The following is a 20872-nucleotide window of genomic DNA, read 5'->3' on the forward strand; positions in this document are numbered from 1 at the left end:
ATAGAAAAAAGTTGCTATAACCCGCGCAACTTTTATGTTAAAATAGTCGCCTTTACAAAAATATCATTTCTTTAGAAATATGTGACTTTTCAATAGAAATAGTTGCTCTAATCCGGGCAACTTTTAAGTTTATTGTTCTATGTTTAAATTTTATCTTGGTTAACTGTAACTATTATGTATTTTATGTATAAGACACACACTTACATATATTGTCATGTATGGGTATGTGTGAATAAGTGATTGTAGTGTAATGCATAAAGTAACGAGTCTAGTTTAGTTTTTTCTTTTAATACTCGTTATTCTATTCAATATTTGTAAGTTTGATTGGTTTGCCAGCATGTAGTATGTATGTAAGAGTTTGTCAGATGTTGTTGTTTTTTAATAATCTAGATGTATTATGTCTTTTAGTTACCACAAAAGTTAATCGACACGTTTTGTATTGAAAGCTTACAACGTGAGCTTATAAACGATAACAGAGTGCTGATTACTGTTGCAGTTATTTAAAGATTTACGTAGGAGAATGATAGCGAAGAGTTGAATATGAAAAATTTAAATAAATTCTAAACAAAATTATGATTCTTAAATTTTATTTTAAATCTCAGTTAAATTATTAGGTTACCTTCCCCTTACTACTTCAAAAGTTCTACTAATAAATTTTGAAAGCTTCTTGCTAAAATGTTTTTTTTTTTAACTAATTGTAAAAGTTTTAACAGGAATTTTTAGTTTTAACACACAAATCCCTACTAATCAATCTTCAGCGAACACAATGTAATTATAACAAATGTTTGTATTGAATTAATGCCAAAATTACATTTATCAAAGAGTTGTGTTCAAACATTAAAATTCTATAATCTAATTCTTTGGCATACTTCCCAATGTTGCAACAATGTTGTATATATATACACATGTGTAAGATTTACAATAAAAAAGAATGCGTTTTTTTAAGTTTAACGTTTGTTTTTGTTTGTGCAAAACTGCTTCGAGACTTGCATTTATTAACGGCTGAAGCGTGCCAAATGTGATTTTTGTGCCGATGCTGGTAGATTTTTATTTTATATAAATGACGTTATTATTTGTTTTTGTTTTTTTTATGAATTTTCTAAAGAATTTAAAAATGGTTGTTTATACATATGACGTAAAATATTATAGAAATACGTCAAGATTTTTGTTTAAAAACTGGTTAAAAGAAGTCAGAGATTTTTTTAAAATAACATTTTTGGTGTATTTTCTTAGAAAACTTTTAAAAAGTTTAAAAACGGAACGTAGGGGTGTTCACTTCTTTAAAAACAAAGAAAAATTGTTGTTATAAAGATAAGCTTTTCTGTACGAGATTCGTTAGGTTTAAAGCAAATTTTTATTTAAAAACATTTTTCAATTTAAGGCAAGTTTTTCTATAGAAAAGAAATTTGGTTGAAGGCAACTTTTTCTAGATAAAAGTTGTTGGGGTTAAGACAACTTTTTTTAACAGAAAAGTGGTTCGTGTTAAAGCAAGTTTCTCTAAAGAAAATTGGTCAGGTTAAGACAACATTTTGCAATAAAAATGTGATTCGGGTTAAGGCAACTTTTTCTAAAGGCAACTTTTTTAAATAGTAAAATTGTTATTGTTAGGGTTACTTTTTTTATAGAAATGCTGTTAGTGTTAATTCAGTTTATCGATAGAAAAGTTTTTGGTGTTAGGGCAGCATTTTCATAGAAAACTTGTAAATGTTAAGGCAACTTTTTCCATAGAAAAGTTGTGGGGTTTAAGACAACTTTTTTCATAGAAAAGTTGTTGGTGTTAAGCCAACTTTTTCCATAGAAAAGTTGTTAGTGTTAAGGCAACTTTTTGTTGGTGATATGGCAACATTTGTATGGAAAACTTGTTAGTGTTAGGGCAACATTTGTATGGAAAACTTGTTAGTGTTAAGGCAACTTTTTCCATAGAAAAGTTGTTAGTGTTAAGGCAACTTTTCCATAGAAATGTTGTTAGTGTTAAGGCATCTTTTTCCATAGAGAAGTTGTTGGTGTTAAGGCAATTCTTTCTATTGATAAGTTGTCTGTGTCAAGCCAACCTTTTCCATAGAAAAGTTGCCTTAACACTAACAACATTTCTTTGGAAAAAGTTGCCTTAACACTAACATTTATATAGAAAAGTTGTTGGTGTTAGGCAACATTTTCCATTGAAAAGTTGTTAGTGTTAAGGCAACTTTTTCCATAGAAATGTTGTTGGTGTTAACTCAACTTTTTCCATAGAAAAGTTGTTAGTGTTAAGGCAACTTTTTCCATAGAAAAGTTGTTGGTGTTAAGGCAACTTTTTCCATAGAAAAGTTGTTGGTGTTAAGGCAAATTTTTCCATACGAAAGTTCCCTTTTAAGGCAGCTTTTTCCATAAATAATGTTTCTCGTGCTAAAACAAGTTTTTGTACGTTTTAGGGCAATATTTTTATAGAAAAATTAAAATTAATTTTCCAATAGAAAAGTTGTTGATGTAAAGGCAACTTTTTTAAAATAAAAGTTGTTAGTGTTTAGGCAACTTGTTCTAAAGGCAAGATGGTTATATTAAGGCAACATTTTCTATAGAAACGTTGCTCCTTTGAAGGCAGTTTTTTCTATGAAAAATTTGCCCCTATTAAGGCAAAATTTTCTATAAAATTATGGCCCCATTTAAGGAAGACTTTTCTATAGAAAAGCTTCTTGTATTAAAGCATGTATTTTCCGTGTTAGGTCAACCTTTATTATTAAAAGGTGACTCATATTAAAGCAACTTTTTCTTAAAAAATTGCTCGTGCTCAGGCAACTCGTTTTAAAGAGAAAAGTCATTTACTTTATGTCTAACAGTCTTCTGTGCTAAAACATCGTTTGTTATAAGAAACTTGTAAAGATTGTATGTGTATCTGAATACCCCTATTAATCTCTAGAACAACATTGAAGGTTCAACTACATGATTAACTAAAACTTGACCGTTAACAATAGATATTAAGAAAAAAAACCCAACATCATGTGTTAGTGATATATGAGATTAAATTAATTTTAAGTTTTAATAAAACAAAGAATAAAAAAAATCCGAAAAATTAAAAAAAAAATAAACAAAATGAATGATTAGCGTGATACACGCAAACCAATTTAGTAAAGAAATATAAAAAAAAAAAACAATTCCAGAAAAAGAAAAATAAACAATAGAAATTTGTTAAATTAAAGAATTTTATAAGAAAAAAAAAAAAAACAAAGTTTAAAATTAAACCTACATAAAATAAATTAAAAATAGGTCAAATGAATTTTTCTCATGAGTATTTTTTCTTGTTTTTGTTTAAAGCAGTAAATTACCTTAAGGCGTTTGTTGTCTAAATTTATTTTGTTTATAAACATTTTGTTTGACATTAATCAATGTTTGAAATACATATAAGGAAAAATATATACATATTTATATGTATGTCATATTTAAATTATTTTTATGGCTTTTTAATACAACATAACTAAACTATAAATAATTTTTATATTTTTATTTTTTTTTTAACTTTTTTATGCCTTTTTTTAAAAATTTTTTGGCAAAATTTTAATTTATAATTTTAAAATTTTCAAATATAACTAAGCAATTATGTGTAGAAAATTAATTTTGTTATGGTAAAAATTTTTAACTCCTCTTTTTGTTAAATTTATGTTAAAAAATTTTAATTTTTTAAAATTTTTTTTTAATTTTTAAGGCTTAATTATGTGGTGAGAATTGAACTAATGGTTGGCAAACAGTAGACCTTTTAAATAATGCTTAAACATTTTAAATAAATTTAATCAATTTAGTTAATTATTTTATACACCTTTAGGCAGTTTATGTTAAAGTTAAAAACATTATTTTTTAACTTTTAACTTAATGTGTTTTAATTTTAACAAATTTGCCAAGTTGGATGATGTTAAAGATAACTTATACTAAAGAAAAGTTGCCCAGAGTAAGGCAACTTTTTCTGTAGTAAGCTTGTCCAGGTTAAGGCAACTTTTTCTATAGAAAAGTTGTCCATGTTAAGAAAACTATTCCTAGAGAAAAGTTGTCTAGATTACGGAAACTATTTCTACAGAAAGTTGCCCCGATAAAGGCAACTTTTTATATAGAAAAGTTGTCCAAAATAAGGCAACGACATAAATATATAAGATGTCGTTGTTAAGGTTACTATTTCTTTAGAAAAGTTGTTATGGCAACTTTTTCTGTAGAAAAGTTGTCCAGGTTAAGGCAACTTTTTCTGTAGAAAAGTTGTCCATGTTAAGGCAAATTTTTCTGTAGAAAAGTTGTCCAGGTTAAGGCAACTTTGTCTGTACAAAAGTTGTCCAGGTTAAGGCAACTCTTTCGATAGAAAACTTTTCCAGTTTAACTCATAGTTTTCTATAAAAAAGTTATCCATCGTTTTCTAAGGAAAAGTTGTCCAGGTTAAACCAACTCTTTTTATAGAAAAGTTGTCCAGGTCAAGGCAACTTTTTCTATATAAATGTTATCTAGTTTAAGGCAACTTTTTTAATAGAAAAATTGTCCAGGTTAAGTCATTTTTCTCTATATAAAAGTTTTCCAAATCAATGCAAGGTCTAGGTTAAGGCAACTTTTTCTAAAGAAAAATTGTCTTTGAAAAATTTTTCCAGATTAAAGCAACTCTTTTTATAGAAAAGTTGCTCAGGTCAAGGCAACTTTTTCTATATAAATATTATCCAGTTTAAGGCAACTCTTTTAATAGAAAAGTTATCCATGTTAAGTCATCTTTTTCTATATAAAAAAATTTCCAAATTAAGGCAACGTCCAGGTTAAGGCAACACTTTCTAAAGAAAAATTGTCCATGTTAAGTCATCTTTTTCTATATAAAAGGTTTCCAAATTAAGGCAACTTTTTCTATATAAAAGTTTTACAAATTGAGGCAATGATTTTCAGAGAAAAGTTGCCCATAGTAAGGCACCTTTCTATAGAAAAGTTATCTATGCAAAAGCATATTTTTCTATAGAAGAGTTGTCCATGTTAAAGCAAGAGGCAATTCGCGATGGAGCCAACTTTCTTATAGAAAAATTGGAATTCTCTTCTTCTTTTAACCCGGACAATTTTCCTTTAAAAAGCTTTAATCTGAACATGTTTTCTATTGGAAAATTCGCATAAACATCGGCAACTTATTTATAGATAAAGTGACAGTATTACCGTCAACTTTTTATCTTATATTTAGGAACAATGTTGCTAGCAACATATTATAAATGTAATTTACTTAAATTTTTTGCAACAATACCTAAACATAACAATTATGTATTAATGTTAACTTTCTGTCTTATATTAAGAAACAATGTTGCTAGCAACATGTTATAAATGTAATTTACCTAAATGTTTAGCAACATGTTTCTAAAAATAAAAATTATGTCTTAATCTACAAAAAAAAAAAAAAAAAATTCAACATTTCTGCCTACATTCTATTAAAAATTTTAAGTGTTAGTTAAAAATAAAAAAAATATTTATTAAAGTAATTCGTCATATAATGTGCGGCTAATAAAATATATATTTCGTTCACTGAAATAGTAAAATAAACCCCTTGTTTAACAGCTGGCATGATTTGCACATAAATATAAAACACTTTATAAATGTTAAACAAAAAATCTATTAAAAACAATAACATTAGCACACGTGTGAATTTGGCAAAAACTTATAAAAATTAAAGACATTAACCAATTAATAAATAAAACATAAAAATTAAATTTAACTTCCTGGCATTAAAAACAAAAAAAATCATAATAATAAAAATTAAATTTTTTACCAAGAATTATTAAAATAACTTACACAAACCCTTGAAAATAAAAATGTTCAAGAACCTCAAAGTTTATAAACCCAGAAATTTAAATGAATTATAAAAAAAACTATTTTGTAAAAAAAATTTAATTAAGATTATGCTAAAAAGATTAAACCGTAATGAATATAAATAAATCTTACAAAAAAAGCAACCATTTAAGATAACATTGGTTTGAAGAAATTGCAGTTTTCTTTCGATGTTACTTAAATTCATTTAAAATCACTATTTTAACGGTCTTTTAAATTAATGCTAAAACTTTCTTTAAATTTTTTGGTTAAGTATTTAGGTTATGTGCTAAAGAAATTGTTTAATGTTTTTTTTAGAAATCTAACTTTATTTAAATCATTGAAGAAATATATTTTGTTATTGCAAACAACAATGTGATTAGAAATATCAAAAAATTTTATTTTTATAGAAAAAGAAACGAGTACTTTTATATTGCAGTCTGCCTAATCTACAGTCTAGTCTATAGTCTAGCCTATAGTCTAGTTTATAGTCTAGTCTAGTTTATAGTCTAGTCTAGTCTATAGTCTAGTCTAGTCTAGTCTATAGTCTAGTCTAGTCTATAGTCTAGTCTATAGTCTAGTCTATAGTCTAGTCTATAGTCTAGTCTATAGTCTAGTCTATAGTCTAGTCTATAGTTTAGTCTAGTCTAGTCTATAGTCTAGTCTAGTCTATAGTCTATAGTCTATAGTCTAGTCTAGTCTATAGTCTAGTCTATAGTCTAGTCTATAGTCTAGTCTATAGTCTAGTCTATAGTCTAGTCTAGTCTAGTCTAGTCTAGTCTATAGTCTAGTCTATAGTCTATAGTCTAGTCTATAGTCTAGTCTATAGTCTAGTCTATAGTCTAGTCTATAGTCTAGTCTATAGTCTAGTCTATAGTCTAGTCTATAGTCTAGTCTATAGTCTAGTCTAGTCTAGTCTAGTCTAGTCTATAGTCTAGTCTATAGTCTAGTCTATAGTCTAGTCTATAGTCTAGTCTATAGTCTAGTCTATAGTCTAGTCTAGTCTATAGTCTAGTCTATAGTCTAGACTATACACTAGTCTATAGACTAGTCTATAGTCTAGTCTATAGTCTAGTCTACAGTCTAGTCTATAGTCTAGTCTATAGTCTAGTCTATAGTCTAGTCTATAGTCTAGTCTGTAGTCTAGTCTGTAGTCTAGTCTATAGTCTAGTCTATAGTCTAGTCTATAGTCTAGTCTATAGTCTAGTCTATAGTCTAGTCTATAGTCTAGTCTATAGTCTAGTCTATAGTCTAGTCTATAGTCAGTCTATAGTCTAGTCTATAGTCTAGTCTATAGTCTAGTCTATAGTCTAGTCTATAGTCTAGTCTATAGTCTAGTCTATAGTCTAGTCTATAGTCTAGTCTATAGTCTAGTCTATAGTCTAGTCTATAGTCTAGTCTATAGTCTAGTCTATAGTCTAGTCTATAGTCTAGTCTATAGTCTAGTCTATAGTCTAGTCTATAGTCTAGTCTATAGTCTAGTCTATAGTCTAGTCTATAGTCTAGTCTATAGTCTAGTCTATAGTCTAGTCTATAGTCTAGTCTATAGTCTAGTCTATAGTCTAGTCTATAGTCTAGTCTAGTCTATAGTCTAGTCTATAGTCTAGTCTATAGTCTAGACTATAGTACTAGACTTAGACTAGTCTATAGTCTAGTCTATAGTCTAGTCTACAGTCTAGTCTATAGTCTAGTCTATAGTCTAGTCTATAGTCTAGTCTATAGTCTAGTCTGTAGTCTAGTCTGTAGTCTAGTCTATAGTCTAGTCTGTAGTCTAGTCTGTAGTCTAGTCTATAGTCTAGTCTATAGTCTAGTCTATAGTCTAGTCTATAGTCTAGTCTATAGTCTAGTCTAGTCCATAGTCTTGTCTATAGTCTAGTCTATAGTCTAGTCTATAGTCTAGTCTATAGTCTAGTCTATAGTCTAGTCTATAGTCTAGTCTATAGTCTAGTCTATAGTCTAGTCTATAGTCTAGTCTATAGTCTAGTCTATAGTCTAGTCTATAGTCTAGTCTATAGCCTAGCCTATAGTTAAGTCTACAATCTAGTCATTTAGTCTATTCTACTCTATAGTTTCGACAATAGTCCAGCTTATTGTCCAACATGTTGCTAAACATTTCCTTCTTTATGACAGTTTTTCTACATCTGTTGGCAACTAATTTCCTAATTGTTTAGACATTGAGACAATAATTTAACTATTTTGGCAACATGTTGTTTAGTTAAGTAAATAAATCATAAACAACCTTAAACAACTGTCATTTTAACAAATTATTTTAAAATACTAATTAAATTTTAATTTATATGACAATTTAAAAAATAAAAAAAATAATTAAATCAATTAAAGAATATTTAAAGTAGTTATTCTAACACTTTCATTAAGGAAACACCTTTAAAATACTATTAAATAAAACAAACAAAATTCTATTAATTATGTTTTTTTTATTAATATTGATTTAAAATTAAACCAAAATACTTGTTTAGCTAATTATGTAGGAATTTGAATTTAATGTTATTTAAAGTTGTTGTCTTTCTAATTAATGCATACAACTCTATGTTTCTAAACAAATTAATTAAAATTTGTTTTAAATTTGTTACTTGCATTTGAAGGGTGTTGATATATTATTAACATGGTAAAGCAATTTTGTTTTATTTATTTTTTTTTTTCCTTAATTTAACACCTTGTTTTGTTTTTAGAGCTGTTTGTTTTATTATATTGTATATATTGAGATAAATACACAAATAATCTGGTTGAATTACTTAAATTAGTCTTTATTTCGCGTGCTACACGTCAAATAAAAAATGAATTAAGGGGGAAAAAATGCTAAATGCTAAAACAAGATGTATAAAATTATGTGTAAAATTTTATAATGTTGATAAACTTGGAGTAAAACTTTTTGCAGTTCAAAACTTCCGCTTGAAAGGGAATTTATAATTTAAAAAAAATCTAAGTATTTTTTTTAGAGGAAATAAGAAGAATAGTGCTAAATAAGATAACTAATTATAATTTAATTACTTTAACGCTTTTTTTCTAGAAATTTTTTTAATAAATTTTTAAAAGTTGTAAAATTTTTGCATTTTAACTTTAGCTAACACTCCCTTTTAATTTCAATGGATTTCTAATTTTGCGTGTCTTTCATTTATTAGACAAAATTTAACAACTCTTTAATATTAGAAGGCGAATTAAACAACCAGCTCCTTTCTAAAAAAAAGAAAGAAATAGCAAAAAAACTCCAAATTTTAACGCCTACACTTTAAACGAATTTATCTCTGGTGTACATAGAGAACATTATATTCATGTAATGTTGCTAACGACACAACAACAATAACAAAAATATTTTCAAGTGACACTTTAATGCTGTCATTTAGGCATGTATGAGTTGTAGTTGCTGTTGTTGTTGCTCAATGTTTCCAGCACGACATCTCTAGCTATTATATGGTGATGATGATATGAGCAGAAATGTCAAGGAATCGTTTTTTTTTTTTTTTTTTTTTGAAAGTTTAAACATAAAAATTTCATATTTTGAAAGTGTTAACAACATGTTGCCAGCAACATTTTATAATTTTAAACAAAAAAAGTTCATATTTTATTATGATAACAAAATCTTTTTTAAAATCTTTAAGTAAATTTCTATTTTAACAGAAAGTTTGTAGTAAGCAACATGTTGCTAGGAACATTTTTAGGACAAATTTTTTTTAAAATTTTCTATTTATTAATTTAATTACATAAAAAAGATAAAAATATTACTTAGCAACATGTTACTTAAAAGTCATTAAGTAAATTTTTATTAAAAACATATCGCAGTAAACAACATGTTGCTGGCAACATTTTTAGGACCATTTTTTCATTTTCTTTTTAAGGATTTCCTAAATATAAAAGTTTTTTTCAATTAAATTACTTAAAAAAGTAAAAATATTTCTTAGCAACATGTTGCTAAACAAACGTTTTTGTACAAAATAAAAACTATTTCTTTTCAAAATTCAAAGTTTAACTTTTACAATTTTTATTATTTATATAAAAAAAAATGATGTTTAGCAACATGTTGCTAACATTAGTTTTAGACAAAATCTCAAAAAAAAATGTTTAAGAAACTGACACTTTAGCATAAATAAATTCTAAAATAATATTAAAAGTATAGAAAATTTAAACATAAATTTTCACAAAACACCAATATTTTTCTCTATTAATTGAGACTTTAACTTACATAAAAAAACTTTGAATAAAATTAAAAAAATACTTTAGCAACATGTTGCTATACTAAATTTTTGTTTAAAATATAGAAACTTGTGAAGAAAATTTCAACATTTTACATGTATCTAAACATGCTATTTAACAAAATTCAACAGAATCTTGCACTGAACCTAAAATTACGTTAAATAAAACGAAAATAAAGAATTTTACATAAGCAACATGTTGCTAAGAAAATAATCTAAAAAAATAAAACTTGAACATAGTTGTTATAAAACTAAGTTATCAAATCTTTTTCTATTGTTGTCAATATTTAAAGACAAATTTTATTAAGTTTTTTAGCAACATGTTGCTAGCAAAATAATTTTCATCAAAAATTTGTTTAAAAAATTTATTGTTTAAACAAAAAATTCATTAAAAAAGACTAATCGATTTTAACAACTTAATAGTTTTCTAATTTTTTAGACTTTGAGATTTTATGCAACATGTTGCTAGAACAAATTATAGGTTTATATGTTGATAAGTCGAATCACAAAGATTTTTTTGTTGAAAAACACATTGCGTAATTTACTTTTAAAAATATCAGTATCCACTATTGTTTAACTTAAAATGTTGCTCAACATGTTGCCATTTTAATAAAGTATATTTTGGTTCAAGACAATAAGAATTATATTTCGAAAAATTAGAAAGTAAATTGTTATAAAAACATGTTGTCAAGAAATAGTTTAAGACAACATGTTGTCAGAAAAGTTGAACATCTGCAGCAACATGTAGTTTCTTCGACAAATAAACTTTTAACAACATGTTGCTAACCTACCAAAGCAACATTTTAGTTTAAAAACTTATTAAATCTAGAAAAGAAGACAATGTTGCCAAATAACAAATTGAATCAAATCCTTATCGTCTCGCCTAGCAAAAACAACTCCTTCCTTTAAGAAACTGTTTTTATTCTTCTTATTAACTCTCTTACCCAGTTCCAGCAACTAAATGATGATTTACATACTTTATTTAATGAGCTTATATGAATGTATGTATATAAAAATAAAAAGCAACAACGAGAATAAGAATAGAATCTTAATTTAGTAAGATTCCTTTAGACTTTGTTTTCTTGATTTTCTTTTTTGAAAATTTTATTATTCCAACATAATGAAGCTGAAAAAGTTAATTAAGTGCATTGAGAGCAACGTAAAATACAAAGTGACAGTAAGAAAATTAAGCTGAACTCGTAAAAAAAAGTTAGATAATGACAAGGACTTAATTTGGAGGAGATTCTATAGTAAGATAGATGTAATTTTTTTTTTCTGTACAATTACAATGATTAGTTAGTGGGTTTTAATTTGGAACAGCAAAGGAGAAATGTTATAAAAAGAGCAGCTACGAAAGTATATATAATTCATAGTTTAAGTGGAATTAGAAATTTTAGGAAATATTGTCAAAATTCTCAGCATTTGGATACAAAAAAATTAGAAAAATTCATAATTTTTCTTTAGCAACATGTTGCTAAACATATTATATATATAAACTTAAATTAAAATCTTTGTTTTATGGAAAAAATTCCTTTTGAATAAGATCGCCAATAATTAAGAAAATTTGCTTTGGCAATATGTTGCTAAATATAATATTAATATAAAACTAGTGAGTGGCTCTTTCATACAGGTTTGTAAAACAAGAACAAAACTTTAACACTTTAACAACATGTTGCTAAACATAGTTTCTAATTCTACATTAAAACGTTCCTAACTTAAAATAAAACCTTTTAAGTTTTTGAAAAACAAATAGGAACTTTGTTTAAAAATAAAGAAAAATTTATATTTTCAAGTTAAGCAACATGTTGCTAAACATATTTTTTTAAAAGGAAAATGTTTAACATTGAATCAATATAAACTTTAATTATCGATTTTAACTTGTGTTTAACACACATCGTTGTATTTCAAAAATTATTTCATAGAAATAAACAAAAATTATAATGTTTACTTTGGCAACATGTTGCTAAACATAATTTCTAATTCTACATTAAAGCGTTCATAACTTAAATAAAACCTTTTTTAGAAAATTTGTTTGAAAATAAAGAAAAATATATTATTTTACTTTTAGCAACATGCTGCTGAACATATTATTGTTATATTTTTGTTGTAAATTGTTGTATTTCAAAAATTCTTTCATAAATATCATATTGTTCTATCAAATTTGTTCTATAAACCTTTGATAAATTGTTATGAGTTAGAAGATAAATATTGTTTCTAACAACAACTTTTCACATTTGCTTAAACATCAAATTTAAATTTATATTTGCTTTTCTGTATTCAACCATCATTTAATATGTTGCAACATCAATTTTATTGCATCATAATTCAAAATTTTTACAACTGACAGTAGTTTATTTGGTATTTGAGAAAAAAAAAAATAAAATACAACAAAACTTAAACCAGCAAATGGGTTTGGAAAACAGAAAGAAGTGTTGTCTTCGAGGTAAGTCACAATCTAATCACAACACTATTATTTAAATTATCATTTAAAACAAATCTCGAATGTCAACTTTAAACTCGTAAAACTAACTCGTATATGCGCATATAAATTGTACACTCTGGATATAAAAACAAAAACAAATTAAACATTTCTTGGCAACATATGAAGAAACGAGAATTATTTTTGTATAGGTATTTGCTAAACATTTTAACATTACTGTAAACAACATGTTGTTCTATAATTTAAAATAAAAAAGACTTCAAATTTTAATACACTTCAAGTGAGATTTATGTTAAAGATGTTAAGCAATGTTGCTAGCAACATGTTGCTGTAAAATTTGATAGAAAAATATTTTTGAATGGCAATCCTTTATAAAACTAAACAAAATCTAAATATTAAAATTAAATGGTTTTTATAAAAATGTTGCTAGCAACATGTTGCCGAACAAAAATTTTGTTTCAAAACTGCATGTATTTTTTTCAAAACTATTCAAAATTTTAGGAAATATTGAAAACTACACTTAATGATAGTTCAGTTCAAGTTCAGTTCTAGTTCAGTTCTAATTCAGTTCTAGTTCAGTTCTAGTTCAGTTCTAGTTCAGTTCTAGTTCAGTTCTAGTTCAGTTCTAGTTCAGTTCTAGTTCAGTTCTAGTTCAGTTCTAGTTCAGTTCTAGTTCAGTTCTAGTTCAGTTCTAGTTCAGTTCTAGTTCAGTTCTAGTTCAGTTCTAGTTCAGTTCTAGTTCAGTTTTAGTTCAATTCTAGTTCAATTCTAGTTCAGTTCTAGTTCAGTTCTTGTCCAGTTTTAATTCAGTTCTACTTCAGTTCTAGTTCAGTTCTAGTTCAGTTCTAGTTCAGTTCTAGTTTAGTTCTAGTTCAGTTCTAGTTCAGTTCTAGTTCAGTTCTAGTTTAGTTCTAGTTCAGTTCTAGTTCAGTTCTAGTTCAGTTCTAGTTCAGTTCTAGTTCAGTTCTAGTTAAGTTCTTGTCCAGTTCTTGTCCAGTTCTAGTTCTGTGCTACCACAATGTGACTTTCAAACTGGACTATAGTTCGTAAACTTCCTTTTCTGGGTTTCGACTGATCTGATAACATTACCAGCAACATGTTGCTTACAATTTGTATTTTTTTTCTACCACAATTTTCTGCTTGAGTTAAACTGTCATTTGTTAAAAGTTCTTGAGATCTAACGGTAAAAATTCAAAACACCTCAACCATATTAAACCAGCTACTTGTGTTACAAATTAATTTTACTTTTACACCTTGTAATTTCAAAGTCACATATCTTATGTTATATAAAGCGTCAATCAATTAATATAAAGTGAACAAATTAGATCTAGTTTTTTTCCAACTTATTTCTTTAAATATTTTCAATTTTATTTGATTCAATAATAAAGAAATATGATTTGTCATTATACATTCAATAACAAATTCAATAACATATAATTTTTCTATGGATTTCTTTATTGAAAAAAAAGGAAAAAAAAACATTAATTAATTTAAATAGACTATTTATTTAAAAAGTTTAGGTTTGTTTTTAAGAAAAGAAAAAAAAAATCATTGAAATTGACAAAAGAAATTATAAAGTAATCTAGAGTTTATGTATGTGTTAAAGATATTGTATTTTTAAATGTAATAAAGATCTATCTATATAATGATCATTTCTGCAAATGTTTATTTCTGTTGTTTAAATTTTATTCATATATCAATGTCAATTTACAATGACAGACATTTAGTCAGTTAGCCAGTTTGTTATAGAATGCAAAAGTTTTTTTTTTTATTTTATTTTTCTTTAGCAAATTATTGCTTTTTTTGTGTAATTTTTCCTTTTGTCTGGGTTTTGTATAAATCGTAAGATTTCTTTATGTCTTTATTAATCATAAACTATAATCAATAGTAATAAGACAAGTGTTCAAACTGAGTAGAAAATGGAAAAAAATGTTATAAATATTATGCATAATAGTGTTTACTACAAATATTGTTTAAAACATTAAAGTTAATTTAAATTATTGTTGTTGTTTTTTCTATTTATTTTACCATAAGTTTAAATATGTTAAATTTTAACTTTGAACAGTTGTGTTAGCTTATAAGAGAATAATTTGAACAAATGTGGGTTTTATAATGAAAATCGATCAATCAATAGTTTGGCAACATGTTGCCTATATTCATAATGATGCCAAGTTGGAGATAAAATTATAAGAAATTTCCTTAATTTTCTGTTATAACTTATATGCTAGATAAAGATATTTAGTTGCAAAATGTTGCCAGAAACATGTTTTAAATTCTAAAGTTTGATTGCAATAAGTTGCTGAACATAAATTTGTATCTTAAGAAAACAAGTTGAAATGATTTGAACAAATATGGACTTTTATAATGAAAATCGTTTAATCAGTAGTTTGGCAACATGTTGCCAATATTTGCAGTGATACCAATAAGAGATAAAGTTATAAGAAATTTTCTTTATTTTCTGTTAAAACTGCTAAATGAAGCAGTTTTATTAAGTTGCAAAATGTTGCCAGAAATATGTTACAAATTCTATAAATAAACATGTTGCTGGACATAAATTACTTTCTAAATAAAAAGTCTTTTTAAATCACTTTTATACTTACGTGATTTGGAATAATTTGAACTAATATAAGTTTAATAGTGACTATATATCAATAAATAGTTTGGCAACATGTTGCCAATGCTCGTAATGATGCCAAAAAAGATATAAAACATTAATGTTAGGAAAAATCTATTTTATAAAGTTCCAAAATGTTGCCAGGAATGTTGATCGCAATAAGTTGCTATACATGTTGCTGAACATAAATGTTTAACCAATTATTTAGAAAACAAGTTGGGAGAAATGTTACTTAAATGATTTCAACAAATGTGGGTTTAACCATAAAAGTCTGTCAATCAAAAGTTTGACAACAAGTTGCCAAATAAATTATGTTGTAGTTTTGTTTTAGTTTTGTTCTAGTTCAGTTCCAGTTCTGTTCTAGTTCTGTTCTAGTTCCGTTCTAGTTCTGTTCTAGTTCTGTTCTAGTTCTGTTCTAGTTCTGTTCTAGTTCTGTTCTAGTTTTGTTCTAGTTCTGTTCTAGTTCTGTTCTAGTTCTGTTCTAGTTCTGTTCTAGTTCTGTTCTAGTTCTAGTTCTGTTCTAGTTCTGTTCTAGTTCTGTTCTAGTTCTGTTCTAGATCTGTTCTAGTTCTGTTCTAGTTCTGTTCTAGTTTTGTTCTAGTTCTGTTCTAGTTCCGTTCTAGTTCTGTTCTAGTTCCGTTCAAGTTCTGTTCAAGTTCTGTTCTAGTTCTGTACTAGTTCTGTTTAAGTTCTGTTCTAGTTCTGTTCTAGTACTGTTCTAGTACTGTTCTAGTACTGTTCTAGTTCTGTTCTAGTTCTGTTCTAGTTTTGTTCTAGTTCTGTTCTAGTTCCGTTCTAGTTCTTTTCTAGTTCTGTTCTAGTTCCGTTCTAGTTCTGTTCTAGTTCCGTTCAAGTTCTGTTCAAGTTCTGTTCTAGTTCTGTACTAGTTCTGTTCTAGTTCTGTTCCAGTTCTGTTCTAGTTCTGTTCTAGTTCTGTTCTAGTTCTGTTCTAGTTCTGTTCTAGTTCTGTTCTAGTTCTGTTCTAGTTCTGTTCTAGTTCTGTTCTAGTTCTGTTCTAGTTCTGTTCTAGTTCTGTTCTAGTTCTGTTCTAGTTCTGTTCTAGTTCTGTTCTAGTTCTGTTCTAGTTCTGTTCTAGTTCTGTTCTAGTTCTGTTCTAGTTCTGTTCTAGTTCTGTTCTAGTTCTGTTCTAGTTCTGTTAAATTAAATATTTGTAATATATTAATACGTTGTCTTATATTCTCTTTATGCTAAAAAGAGCCTTTACAACTTAGTAAGGACGACTTATATAACTTTCAGATTTCAGCAACATGTAGCTAAACATATTGCCTTTATTACAATACAAAAAAAGTTTTATTAAAATTAAAAGAAAAATACTTAAACATACCTTTTGAACTAGTCAAACTATGACTAATATTATTCCAAAAATTCAGCCTACAGCCAAAGACCTTCATTTCTTTAACACGTTCCTTCATATTGCCCAGTACACTGGTTTCCGCGAGACTAACACACGGAATCATTTGTTGATGACAAAAATTTTGTTAAAAAACTTTATAAATAATACACACACTTTCTTTGTTTCTTTTTTTGTGAAGAAAAAACTGGTGTAAATTTTTTTTAAATTATTTGAAATTTTTTAAATAAATAAAATAAAACATTTAAAGGAAAATTTAAAAAAAAAACTTTTTTTGTATAAAAAACCTAAAAAAAGAAAAAATTTAAAAAAATATATTAATAAAAAGGAAATAAAAAACCAAAAAAGAGCCATTTGTAAATAGAAAAGCAAAACCATTTCTTTGTGGAAAAAAACCTAAAACAAAACTCTAATTTGTAGTTGTTGTAATGTAAAGTAATTGTTTTAGCAATTATTATCTGATGAAATATTTACAAAACAAGAATAACAAAAAAAAAAAAAAAACAAAGTATACTCAACTAACCATGTAAATGTTTAACAGGCATAAACAATTTGAAAATTAACCCATTTGTAACATAATGTATATTAATGGCAACATGTTGCTTAAACATAAATCTTAAAAATATTTCAATATTTTTGCAAAAATCTTAAAATAATTTAAAAAAATCTTTATATATGTTCAAAGAAACCTTTAAGCTACATTTTGAGGTTTAGCAACATGTTGCTAAAGGTTATAAAATGTTTACTGTTTCAAAACTAAACTGATTTAAACAATTCGATTTTTTATTAATATTTTAAATGTTTCTGTGTTAATGAAACTCTTAAAACTGTTGTTGGCAACATGTTGCAGAAGCAAGAAGTTAGAACATTTATAGAAAATTTAAAAAAGTTATTAAATATTGTAATAAAATTGTTTCTTAATATGACAATAAACATTTTAACAACATTTCTGTGTTTAGCAACATGTTGCTAATTATTTATAAAACATTTCTATGTTTAGCATAATGTTGCTGCTTTAATACTAAAAGTTTAGAGCTTTAAAGCTTACAAAACTAATTGACAACATTTGTATGTATACAAATGTTGCTAGCCACATGTTGCTTAAACAAAATATGCCATTTCAAGCATTTTTCATTTAAATAATAAAACCACAAAGGGTTAAGACTCAACTCATTAAAAATAAACACAAATTTCATTATTTTTATTCTATTATTAAAACACTAACAACAACAAAGTCTTTAAAATCGTCTAAACTTTTTAGGCGACGGATTAATTTAGAATTTGTTTATATTTGAAACCAGACGAACAAAATGCGTTAAAACAACATTCTTTGTGGTTTGAAAAAACAAACTTTGAAAACTCATTGAAGTGTTTAAACAAAAAAAAAACTCAAATATCTTTGAGTAATTTGTGTAATAAATCATTACTAATTGCTTAACAAAGATTTAAAATAAAATTTAAAACATTATTAACAAAATGCTGATAATGTTTTAGTAATTAATATTTAAATTGAAAAGTTCATTAGAGAAATATTTTGAGTTGTAGAGGAAAACTTTAAAAGGAAGTATTTGGAATGTCGATTAAAATTAATTAATTTGTCCACTATGTTGCTTAGAAGTGCATTAGTTAAATGTAAATTTAATTAAATTGAGATTTTCTGTAAAGTTTGCCACAACATTGTACATTTAGAAAATTATTAAATATTAACAACACAGCTAGGGGCAAACTAATATTTCTCTTTATGTTTTGTACTCTAATTTAAAATCACAAATTTGCTAAAATTTGCGTCATTTAGTAAAGCAACATGTTGCTGCAACTTTACATAGAATTGTTTAGTACTATGCCATAACCTAAAGCTTGACCTAGTATTCGATTTCTTTGCAATTTTTTAATTATCAAGAGGAATAATTTTATTTAGCAACACAAATGCTATCAAATGCATATGTTTTAGTGAAGCAACATGTTGCCGCAACATTACATATATATCACTAGAATAGTTAAATATGGTGTTGTTTCAATAAATGTTGTAGACAACTTTAGTTTTCTCTAAAAATGTTGAATATTTCGATTACAAGTTATTAATTTTTTAAAATGTATATCTTCAAGTTAAGCAACATGTTGCCGAAACATTGAATTCCATTAGAATTGCTGTTACTTATTAAAAAGTTTTTTATCACATGAATTCTCTAGCCCTAAGTAACCTGATTTACAAATACAAATGCTTTGAAATTTTCAACTTTTAGAGCAGCAACATGTTGCTACAACTTTACAAAGAAATTTATATTTTATTAAAGTAACATGTTGCCGCAACATTACATACATATCCCTAGAATAGTTAAATATTGTGTTGCTTCGATAAAAGTTGTGCACAGCATAAGATTTCTCAAAAATTGTTGAATATTTGGATTACAAATTATTAATACTTTCAAAAGTATATCTTAAAGTAAAGCAACATGTTGCCGAAACATTGAATTTCATTAGAGTTGATGTTACTTTTTAAAAAGTATTATAACAAATGATTTCTTTAGTCCTAAGTGTCCAGTTTTATAAACACAAATGCTTTGAAATTTGCAACTTTTAAAGCAGCAACAATGTTGCCGCAACATTAGATATCTATTCTATTATAGAGTATTAGGTATGTTAATACGTAATTAAAATGTTTATAATAAAAATGGTAAAGCTTTTTGTCTATTAGATTATTCCAAAAAACTTTAAATAAACTAAAAATATGTTAAAATTTTCTTAAAATATTGAGCAACGAGTTCAAATTGTTTTTTTTTCCCAAAATATGACTAGCAACATGTTGCTTAACCTTTCATTAAAGAATTTACAGGATATATTATTATTTTTTATTGATTATTGACATTACAAAATTTCTAAAAATTAAACAAAATATTAAATTTAAAAATCGTTTTATAATAAAGACCAGCAACATGTTGCTAAACATTTTGGTTAAATATTCAAGAGATATTATAGATTTCTACGATCTTTTTGCTAAACAATCACAAAACTAAATAAAACTTAAACGTTTGTATTCTTCACAACCACAGCAACATGTTGCTAAACATTTTTCTTACTAAACTAAATGTATATGCATTAACATTATTAATATAACCTGTTTTACAACAATAAAACAAGTGCTATGTAATAAATGTTTACAATTTCAATTTTATTAACTTGAAAGGAATTTTTAAATTTATAATTTATTTGCCAAAGAACGAGACTATTTTCTGGTCTCTATAAAAACAACTCTCATAAATTTCAGAATTTCTTTATATAATTTTCAAGTTATCAACTTTATTAACATAAATTGAGATGGAGCAATAAACAGCACAACACAATTAACAGCTAATCATTGCAACTAGTTAGAAGAATTATTATTTTTATTGTAATTTGTTTTTAAACTAGTTAGTACCACCAGCTGAACCTGTTTCTTGATTTCTGGCTGCAGAAAAGTATTTTTCTTTTAGTTCATATTTTAATATATAAAAAAGAAACATAAATAAAAAACAACAAATTGCCAGTGATTACAATTACAATTATTATTTGAAATTATTTTCAATAAGCAAACAAATTTGTGTTGTTTAATTCTCCTATACAAGACTTATAAGACCCTATAGCGTTGCTTAAATAACTTTAAGTTATCTGCAACATTTGTTTTGCCCAGCTGTGTTAATAATTATAATAATAATATTGGTTATGTAAAAGAAACATAATAACGCCTACTTTTTTTGTTTAAAAAAACTTTTGCTAAAACTTCATTAGCGGCTTTGTTTTTTGTTAGGAAAAGAAATAAGTTTTAAACAACATTAAAGCTTTTGAAATGTATTTGTTAAATATTGTTTTTTGGCAACATTGTTTCAATTATGACGTCAAGAGATTTTTATGTAAATTTATAAATTATGGGCAAAAATATTTGTAATTAATACCTTTTAAATCTATAGAGAAGATTAATGAGACGATTCTCAACCGAAGTTACTTAATTTTGAAAATTTTATAAATATTAGTTTTAACTCAGAACTATAGTTCAGATTAGAGAACAATGTCCTAACCATAAACTGGATAGTAGTCCATACTGAACACTAACTAGACTGTAGTCTAGAACACACATTAGACAATTGACTAGGCAATAGTCCAGACTAGATAATTTATTGGATTATAGTCCAGATCAGATTATAGTTCAGACTAGACTATTGTAAAGATTTCATACAGGAGTATAGACTAGATTATAGATTTGACTCTAGTCCACACTATAGTTACAGACTGTAGATTGGGATATAGACCAAACAAGATTATGGTCCTAATTATAGATTAGACCAGAGCGAAGACTAAACTATAGCCAAGATCATAGACTAGACTATAGTCCAGACAAAAAACTAAATTATAGTCCAGAATATAGATTAGACTATAGTTCAGTCTAGACTATAGTCCAAACTATAGACAATGTCCAGACCGAA

The 20872-nt window shown here is 26.1% G+C and overlaps 1 protein-coding gene across 2 annotated transcripts in view; it reads right to left on the reverse strand.

Moving 5' to 3' along the window:
- Nucleotides 1-16644, reverse strand: part of LOC111682599 (tyrosine-protein kinase Btk29A) — a 60405-nt gene extending 43761 nt beyond the window's left edge. For both annotated transcript variants that reach the window (XM_023444584.2, XM_023444583.2), the window contains exon 1: nucleotides 16389-16644. In XM_023444584.2, coding sequence (XP_023300352.1) covers nucleotides 16389-16521 — 133 coding nt within the window. In that variant the 5' untranslated portion in view covers nucleotides 16522-16644. The remainder of the gene's footprint in view (nucleotides 1-16388) is intronic.
- Between the last annotated feature and the right edge of the window lie 4228 nt (nucleotides 16645-20872).

This window comes from Lucilia cuprina, chromosome 2, assembly GCF_022045245.1.
Source record: "Lucilia cuprina isolate Lc7/37 chromosome 2, ASM2204524v1, whole genome shotgun sequence".
Classification (NCBI taxonomy): domain Eukaryota; kingdom Metazoa; phylum Arthropoda; class Insecta; order Diptera; family Calliphoridae; genus Lucilia; species Lucilia cuprina.